The sequence below is a fragment of the Lathyrus oleraceus genome, chromosome 5, assembly GCF_024323335.1.
Source record: "Lathyrus oleraceus cultivar Zhongwan6 chromosome 5, CAAS_Psat_ZW6_1.0, whole genome shotgun sequence".
In the NCBI taxonomy this organism is placed as follows: Eukaryota; Viridiplantae; Streptophyta; class Magnoliopsida; order Fabales; family Fabaceae; genus Lathyrus; species Lathyrus oleraceus.
Window position 1 is genome coordinate 30,446,495 of NC_066583.1, and position 9,830 is coordinate 30,456,324.

The 9,830-nt window shown below is 32.1% G+C and overlaps 1 protein-coding gene across 2 annotated transcripts; it reads right to left on the reverse strand.

Moving 5' to 3' along the window:
• Positions 1-1,637: 1,637 nt before the first annotated feature.
• On the reverse strand, positions 1,638-8,801 carry LOC127084892 (RNA pseudouridine synthase 2, chloroplastic). Of its 2 annotated transcripts, XM_051025412.1 has the most exons (7): positions 8,352-8,801; positions 4,936-5,079; positions 4,265-4,522; positions 3,939-4,141; positions 3,189-3,267; positions 2,065-2,240; positions 1,638-1,955 (listed from the first exon to the last, which is right to left on the reverse strand). In XM_051025412.1, exons 1-7 carry the CDS (start codon positions 8,697-8,699, stop codon positions 1,811-1,813), a joined length of 1,353 nt encoding a protein of 450 aa, XP_050881369.1. In that variant the 5' UTR covers positions 8,700-8,801; the 3' UTR covers positions 1,638-1,810. The 2 variants fall into 2 exon arrangements, with proteins under 2 accessions (XP_050881369.1, XP_050881370.1); XM_051025413.1 differs by lacking the exons at positions 1,638-1,955; positions 2,065-2,240 and having other exon boundaries at positions 3,929-4,141.
• Between the last annotated feature and the right edge of the window lie 1,029 nt (positions 8,802-9,830).

A 9,830-nucleotide genomic window follows, 5' to 3' on the forward strand; every position in this document is an offset into this window, starting at 1 on the left:
TTAAACCTAATAATAATAAAATAGTTTGATAAAGTTTATTTGTATTTGGAAAAGAAGTCAATTTAGTTTTTATGTACTTTTTGGTATAAAATAATTTGATTTTTTTTAAAATAATCTCTATTTCTAAATTAAATATCAAAATAACAATATTTAAAAATTTATCAAATTAACCATTTTTCAAAGAAAAAGAATTGCACGACAAAAATAGTAATCAGAACAAATAGCGCATGCATTGTAGTTTTGCACTAAGACACCAACCTAGTGACGCATGCATGTATCTGTTGTCACTGAATGTGACGCATGCATGCATGATTCTCTGTTCTAGGAGGCGCCATGTTGATCGACACATGCTTTACCTAATGGCGTATGTACAAAGTAGATGCATGCGCCATATGCATTAGCGACAAATACATGCATGTGTCACTAGGGTTGGCGCCTTAATGCAAAAATACAATGCATGCGATATTTTTCCTTACTACAACTCTGGTCGTGTATTTTTTTTGAAAAATTGTTAGTTTAATAAATATTTTAAAAAGATGATTATTTTGGTATTGAATTTAAAAATAATGAAAAAAATAATTGTATATGTTAGATCTAAATACTGCACATTAAAATATGTTTGATATCCATTTTAGTTTTTAAAATGGATTTCACTTAATTTTTATATTATTTCATATTTTATAATCGTTTAAATATACTTCCATTTTTTTATTAAAAATGTATTAAATAAAAAATAATTATGAATGATTTTTATAAGAAGAATTCAATATTAATTATTAACTTAAATAATCTTTTAGTTAAATTGACATATTTTTGTTTTTTTTTCCTGAATAAAGTCCGTTGAATTTCACTCTTTTAATTAATCCTTAAAATTAAAATCGATAAATTTTCTCCTGATTTTCTAACGAATTTTAGTTTCATGGATTAGAATTAAAAGGATTTTAATATTCAGAAATTATTTAAAAAGAAAAATACAAAAACGAAAATAAAAAACACGCAAACTTACAAGATCAGAAGTTAATTATTTATTTTTAATTAATTGTTATGGTGATTAATAACATCTCTTAAAAAATTATTCTCTTTTTTCTTCTCTTTGAACTTTCACACTTTTAAGATAATATTTAAAACATTAATCCCTCTGTTCTTTTTTAAGTGTCATTTTTTTTACTTTTTACACATCTCAAGAAAATTAATCATTATTATTACTTTTCAAATAATAATTCATTCTTTTATATATAATATCCTTAATTATTTATAATATTTTTTTTATTTTTTTTCTTTCTGTAATTATTATTTAAGGATAATTTTGACAAAAATATAATTAATATTATTTTGATCAGTCCAAATGTCAACTAACAAGGAACAATTTTTTTTCCAAGGAACACTTAAAAAGGATCGGCGGCGTTGAATCATGAGACATATTTCTCCAATTATTAAGCACACGTGCTGCTTTATTTCCACCTTTTTGCTAAATATGGAATATGGACCTTATGCTGAAAGTATTATATTCATGTCGTATAACCTTTAGCATTAGTCTGTGTCTGTAGCACGGTTAGCGCATACTCCTAAGTCAAATTTGTGTTGAAAGTATTATATTAATGTCTTTTAGTGTACTGAAAGAACAACGAGCCTGTAAATTGTGTTTTGAAAGTTACTGGTTGTGTTATTTTTAACAAATAAACCATTATTATGTCTACACTATCATGTTTTAGTTAAGACATTGTCTATAATATTTTCATCAATCAATAATGGAAATGAAAGAAAGTTTAAGCAGAGAAGTACAAAAAGAAGGCCAATCCGGCTTACAAAATTACAATGCCCCTTTTACAAATTTAACCTTTGATAAAGAAATCCTATCCCTGCCAATTCTACGAAGATGGCTCAAAATCTCATTAAAATCTACAGGGGGCTCGCATGAAAAGTGCACTTGTTCCCCTGTATGAGGATGCTCAAACCTACACGACAATGATCAAAACCACTACTGCTGTCAAGTTTCATGAATCATGCAAATAAAATGAGAACCAAAGTTTAGCTAGCAAGTTATAGAAGCTTTTATCATATTACCCGAGAGTCAAAGCATGAAGACAAGGCCTGTCTAGCTCAGAAACTACTTTAACCATTTCACCATGCAAACTCGGGGCTGTTCGTGGCCGTAGCAGTGACAAGACCATGCTTTTCGTCCCTCCATATACCTCGTCACCAAGCAGAGGTACACCCAAATACTTGGCATGTGCACGGATCTACAAAACAAGTGTGCATTTTGTAGGAGGTAATTATAAGTTTAGTATATTATTAGAGTGAAATGTTCTTTGAAGATTTATATTTGATGATTTTTCTCTCTAAATATTTGTACTTAAATTCTAAAAACAAGTACAACCAAGTCTTACTCCACTCGGTGGGATTGACAACATGATCATGCGATTTGCTATAATATTCTATTAAAAATCATGTCTATGACCAAATCATTGGCTTCTAAATCAGTTTTACTAGTTTCGACATTCAATTTTTTGTTTTCCATTACCTTAACCGATTGAGTTGTCATTCATCTAATCTATTCGCTTTATTATAGAATTTTTAGTCCTTCTCCATGCATGACCAAACCACCTATATCGAGATTCAACCAACTTTTATACAATAGATGCCAACTATTTTCTTAATACCAACAGATCTAATCATATCCTAAAGTATAGTATTAGTGAGTTTAACCGATTGAGTTGTCATTCATCTAATCTATTCGCTTTATTATAGAATTTTTAGGCCTTCTCCATGCATGACCAAACCACCTACGTTGAGTTTCAACCAACTTTTATACAATAGATGCCAACTATTTTCTTAATACATGACCAAACCACCTACATCGAGATTCAACCAACTTTTATACAATAGATGCCAACTATTTTCTTAATACCAACAGATATAATCATATCTTAAAGTATAGTATTAGTGAGTTTATTCTCATGTTGGCTTGTTACCATCAGACACTCATTCTCATACAATGTCATATAGTTTGCGATAACATCGCAGTGCTGGCTCTTAAAATGCTCTGTTAGTCCATCTATGCTATGTTCATACATAAACTTTGACCATGCTTTGCTCCAACTGGAAACAGACCCCTCACCCCTCAGTTCTCTCACTTACAATAAGATTTGGATATGTACAATTTCTTGAGAGTTTCTTAAGATATGTACCTGATGAGTGCGTCCAGTTTCCAACTTCCACTCAACCAAGGCACAGCTACCCCCAGCAAGTATCTCAATTACTTTGTACCTGACAGATAGTAATCAACTTTTAGATGAATAGAAGTCCATTAAGCAGTTGATATAAAACCTATTTGAAAAAAAACTTCTCAAAAAACATTCTTAGAAAATGTAATACAATGCAATATTAAAATAATATTGCAATAAATATGATTTTCAAAATAACATCTTCTCATCAAAGTTAAAGCTGGTTTTTGCATTTCTAATTCTTCAGAAGCTCTCATTTATTTTATATGATAATGTGCAAGCTGAAAAACACTTTTAAGTAAGTCAAAACTAAAAACTTACTTTAACTAATGACCTACAAGTTAAAAGTTAAATGAACCACACAGGAAGAGATTTTCAACTGTTTAGTTTCTAATTAATTTGGTTATATGATCAAAAAACCCAAAGGAATAAATATTGGGTTGCCATTAGTCATGAATCATGATAATTGCGAGTTAGAAAAGTTAAACTGATTCTACTGAAAATTTATTGGCAGTGTCATCTGAATTGAATAATAACACGCTCAAAGTTCATATGATATGTGTACACAAATGTTGAAAAATACACATTTATGTCGATAGTTTTAATTGATACATTATAAATTTTGCAATAGTCAAATATGACCAAAGCACCTATTATAATTCAGTATTAGTAAATAACTAAATATATATGAAGAGTAAAAGTACCATAGATCACCTACTAGCAGCATGACGAGCCTTTATAGAATTAACTGCTCCAGCAACAGCGGTCATCCGAAGCCGGTTATTAGGATCCCGACCAACCGGAACCTCAACACGCCCAGAAACTGGAGTGGGTACCCCAGCAGTGAGACTAACATAGACCCTCTTAATAGTGCGTAGCTTGAATTGTTCAGACAATTTCTTATGAGAATGTTCATCCTGATATCAAGGCATTCGGATACTAGGGTGTAAGAGGAATGCTAATCTTTTGAAGTGTGAAAATAGTTTCATTCTTCATTAAAGTTAGGCCCTTTAACAAGTTTGAGAAAACATAAAAAGTACCTTGGCCACAACTAGCAACCCACTCGTGCCTTTGTCTAATCTGTGTACAATCCCTGGGCGAATTGAAGGCATAGACAATCTAGAATCTAACCCTTCACAAGAACTTGCCTTAGATGAGAAGCCATTAAGTTCATCATCAAAATCTTCTGTATCTGAAAGAGCTTCCTCTTTAGAATATTCAACATTTGGCAGGTTGCAATGGTGAAGGATGCCATTGACAAGTGTCCCAGACGTATTTCCAGGTGCTGGATGCACAACCTAGGTTAGAGACCAAATACTGGTATTTGTCAATATCAATATTTTGAGTTCTTTTCCATTTGCCTGCTGAAAATTCCTGACATGTGTATAAATCAATGAGGAGTGCTACGAACACTCTCTAACACTCAACTTTCTTATTGGCTGAAACGCACGTGAGTCCCTCATTTTGAAAATGGATCCCACATAAAGTGGTGGGATCCACATGTGTTTCAGCCAATAAGAGTGTTGAAAATAGTGTTTCTAGCATATTCCTCATAAATCAGTTTTTAAAAATAGCTTCTAACACTAGCAGAATGGAATGAAACAGTTGGTTAGTCTAAACAGCCTGAATTTAATCAAGTATTGAACTTCTGGTAGTTTGAAAATTTTACACAAGATTTTAAATTAACAAAGAGCACGAGGTCTAGAATTACCATGTGAGCAGGTTTATTTATGACTAGCAAATGCTCATCTTCAAAAACTATATCCAAAGGTATGTTTTCTGGCACAGCTCTCAACTGCTGCAACTCCGCAATTGTGCATTTGATCTCATCCCCAGCTCTGACATTGAAAGAAACCTGCTCAAGTATCAGTCAACTACAAATTAAGAAAGGAACACCAGAAACTATTGACACCTTAAAGGACCTGCACCTTTTCAAATGGAAAAAAATTGTGATTTCCAAACAAGAACTTTCACAGTTCAGCGAACCATACTGTTCTGGTTAATGCTCCAATTGTTGAAATAACCAAACAAAAAACTGGAAAGTAAGAAATATAGTTTAGGTCTGGAGCATTTTCATAATCATCTTTTTAAGTTTTAATGATATATTGTTTTTTCCATTTTGAACAAGTATTGTTGAATTAGGAAAATGTGAATCATTCAAGTTTCATCACCATCTTTGATCTGCAAACACTGGGAGCCACCCTCAGAATATTTGATAATGATTCAATGTTTTAATGCCTTAAATGCCCTAAGTAATGGTAGCTCAAAGTCACTAAACAACATGAAGGCCATCGTTACAGATGTAGTCTCAAGTATGAGATTATTTCTTTAAGGAAAGACTTCAAATTTGTGAGCATCATATAAATGTAGGAGAATGGGAGCCTTGGCAGTTGGCACAATGATTGAGTCATCACCGTGTAACTGAGAGGTCATAAATCCGAGTTGTGAAATTAACTTCATGCAAATGCAAGATAAGACTGTACAATAGACCTCAGAATGGTTTGCCCTAGACCCAGGCCATGGTGAGCGCAATATAGCACAAGGCCTCCCTTTCTCTTCTAAATATTGAAAATATTTTCTAAATTCTTAGCACAGAGCACATTTCCTTTTCATCAACTGACCATATATTTTCGGGAGATATATTCCAGGATTCAATAACTTGGATTCATAGCTGTTCTCTAATGGTTAAACAGAACTTATCTAGAATCTGGACATACTTTTTAATTGGAACAAAATACACAAGTACATAATTGTGACACCCTACAATATTTTCTAGGGTTAAATATGTTTAGTATCTATAATGTTAGCTATTTTCACTTTTGGCCCGTATACAAATATTTCGTATTCATCTCTGTTAAATGATATAAATGCTCACTTTTATGAGGTTGAGTTACCCGCAATTGAAAGAGAGAGAAAGAGGGTTGCTAAGAATTACTGAAGGCACCACCCCCAAATTGTCTTTCTGTTAGGTGATTAATGGACACTTTCAATGGTATGCTAAAAGACAAGGTAGAGGGATTAACTGATTGAAAAAAGTTCAATGACAGCAAGCATTGGAAACTGCCCCTTTTTCTATTGCAATTAAGCAACACCGGTCTTCTTTAGATCATTGGGCTTGCTTTGTGGCAAGAAACCTTGAACACGTATGAGGGAAGGAATGAATGACAAAGTTAGGGAAAGGAATAGGAAATATGTGAGAAATGGTGACTGGTGATGCGACATCCCACCTAGATAAGGAGCGACGATCACATATTCAACCATGTCAAACTATCACTGTTCTATAAATAACGTTAATGTCATGTGTCACATTTGAATAAAAATCACCATGCTTGAAAGTACAACTCAATGGGAGGCTAGAATGGAAAAATGTGACTGACTATCTAAATTTCATGTCTGAATTCATGATTAACGAATCAAGTCCATAGTCTACCATAGATGGAAGCAACTTGACTCCCACTTCAATAATAAAAAATATCAGGTTTTCAAGAAAAATCTGGTTAACGTGTCATAACTATCTATAGAGAAACTATGATTACCATCTTATGATAAAGGATTGTGCCACATACAATCATGAGTTACAATCTATTAACATCCTAGAGTTTCATTTACGATATACATAAATAGATTTCCTGACTGAGTAGAATTGTCAAATCAGAAACTTAGGTATAGTAATTTATTTATAAATATGCTCTCAAACTTTAACCACCTTGACCAAAACCCAAACAATTTAAAAGCAGGATTATATTTTAGCCCTTGAGAAAGTGAAGCCAAGCAGTGAAGAAAAATAGTTGTTTCCATAATAGCAATTTGTGTCACATGAAGCATCTTACGATATCTTCTAACTCAGTTTCATTATCCTTTAAACCACACTCTCATGAGGCTTAACAATGCACTTCACCAAAATTTGTAGTAATTAGTATATAAAACATTAACCTTGTGGAACATTTAGGACTTCAATGCAGACACAAAATTCCAAACAGAAAACAGCCTCGTGTAGTGTTTTTATGATGTACAAACCATACAGATTTGAGTCTTGAAAACAATCTCATTCAAAACAATCTAATGATGGACAATTTGAACCCGGATTCCTATTTTTGTAAAAGCGAAAACAACCACTTTAATAGCTTTAGAATGCTTTATTTATGTGTGCGTACGCAAACACATGCATAAGAGATGTATCAAGTAAAAGGACTAGTTGTACGTGAGAGTGAGACAAGTAAATCTTGACCATGCGTCAAGAATAAAAGTTTTAAATGGTCATGATTACCATTTAAAATACACACACATATAAGTGATGCATCAAGCAAGAGGGTTATTTGCATGGGAGAATAAGATGAGTAAATCTTAACCATATGCCGAGTTTAAAAGTTTTTAATTGTCATATCCACATTTTAACATGACTTTATTGTTTAATTTTGATGTGGTTAGATATAATTGTCAAGATTTACTTCTCTCACATATATGTGTGTGCACATAAGAGTATTTATGTGTGCATGAAAGGCATGACATAGTAGAACTCAAAACATAGTCTCAGAATAAAAATACAAAATACTAACACTACTTATAAGGATACGCTAAATCAAATAAAACAACTAGAAAACTCACAGCCATCATAATCAAATCAAATGTATATGTATATACATTGCTCAAAACAACTTTTGTCAAACACCTCACTTGCAAAATTTGACCAGCATAATATGTGCAGAACTGTAACCACAATTACATCAATGTTAAAAAAACGGGAAAGGATATAATATGTGCATATTATATCCTAGCTCAAGACCTCACTCTCACTTTCTGGTTCAAGGATCCGAGTCTATTACCAACACGAACACCAGATACAACATCTACACTAACTCGTATACATCATCGATAATAATTATAGAAAAAAATAACCGAATGTAACCATATCTGTCGGTGTTGTAAACAACAAACACATTTTCAATCTGAAGTATCGGTTCTACATACATGGAAATGCAATTTAACAATTATTCAATTTAAATACAAAGCGGTCTACATACAATTGCAAAGGAATTACTAGCATCAACAAGTAATATAACACATGAAAACAATAAAGAAGTTGAGTTTTGCAACAGTTGAAATTGGAATGAGCATTGAGTTTATCACCTTATCAACAACACGGCCATTGACATGAACAAGTCCCGCTTTAATACTTGATTGAACGCGAGCTCTACTGATTCCATTGATGCGAGAAGAGATCCAACTGTCGAGTCTGAGTTTTCCCGATTTGATTCCACCGTCGACGATCTCTTCCAACCGCACGCCGGAGTAATTCAATTTTGGTTCTCCGTTAGGGTTGGATTCATCGGAGAATCCAGAAACGGCTCTCGCAAATTTAAAATTCTTAATGGGAGAGAAGGAAAATAGTGACGGTGGAGTTCGAAGCTGAAAGTGGAATGCTCTTGTTGCTGTGGAAACACCGCAACATGCACATGAGCTGTTAAGCGATAACATTTCAATCTAACTGCTTCATCTATTTTTCCACCTATCAAGCAGATAAAAATGATTATTGCTAATAGAGTTTTTTTGGGTGAAAGAGTTTATATCAAACTAGAGTAAGAGATACTTGCGTTATTAGGATCGAGCAAAGTTAATAACACATTAGAGAGAAAAAAATGTTTTAAATATAATTTTATTAATTTGGAGTAATTGTTAAACTGTCAAACTTAATAATATAACTAATTTGATAACTCCGCATAACAAAATTTATTGTTTTATTGAAAGGTATCATCATATGGATTATTTATATAAAATTTAATATTAATTGAAAATTATCTAATATATTAAAGAGAATGATTAATTAACGATTTTGTTAAAATTTTATAAAACTTTAATTTTGTAAAATTTAAATTATATTAATTAAAAAAACAAAAATTCAATAGATTATATTTATAAAGTTAATAAAAAGGATGATGATTAAACAATCACCTGCATTAATTGATATATAATGCAACAATAAATAAATCAGGTAGATAAAGTTCATTAGTTCAAATACAATTTCAATTTAGATAAAAAAAAAACATAAAACTTAAACACAACTTGGTAAAAATGAAATAACAATTCCACAATAAACAACTAAAACGACAACATTAAACTTTAGTAATAAGAATTAGAAAGACAAATGAAATTAACAGCATTTCCTTCAGGCATTGTTCCTTCGAGGACGTCTTGATAACTTGATGTACAACATTTGAGAATTAGAGTGGTAATGATAACAACGTATCTCCCACCTTAAGGGTTTTTTCCTTTGCCTATTCATACCACTCATAGCCGAAGTACATCTTCACTATGTCTCTCTCTGATTTAATGATCTCACAGTCATAATAGTCCATAGTGTCAAGATCCATCAGGGTACACTCAGTTTGGTCTGGATGAAGACCATTCCTTATAACCTCGACTGAGAAATGCTGCATAATATGAGTTTTTGCAAGTTACCATTATCATTGAATTCTAAGTTTGTATAAAAAATGCAAAATATTATATATATTTTTTTTTGTTATAATTGGTGTAACTTGTTACCAAAACTTAATTTTCATCCTTTAGTGATTTGTTGATCTTTTTCTCCCAAAACAGATCAGGTGCCAA

Bases quoted from the DNA above. Each gene is read 5' to 3' on its own strand.
- LOC127084892 (XM_051025412.1), bottom strand. From the start codon at position 8,699: ATGTTATCGCTTAACAGCTCATGTGCATGTTGCGGTGTTTCCACAGCA. The intron at 5,080-8,351 runs GTGATAAACTCA...ATACTTGAGCAG, and splicing joins ATGGCCGTGTTGTTGATAAG to GTTTCTTTCAATGTCAGAGC. The intron at 3,268-3,938 runs GTGATCTATGGT...ACTATCTGTCAG, and splicing joins GCTCGTCATGCTGCTAGTAG to GTACAAAGTAATTGAGATAC.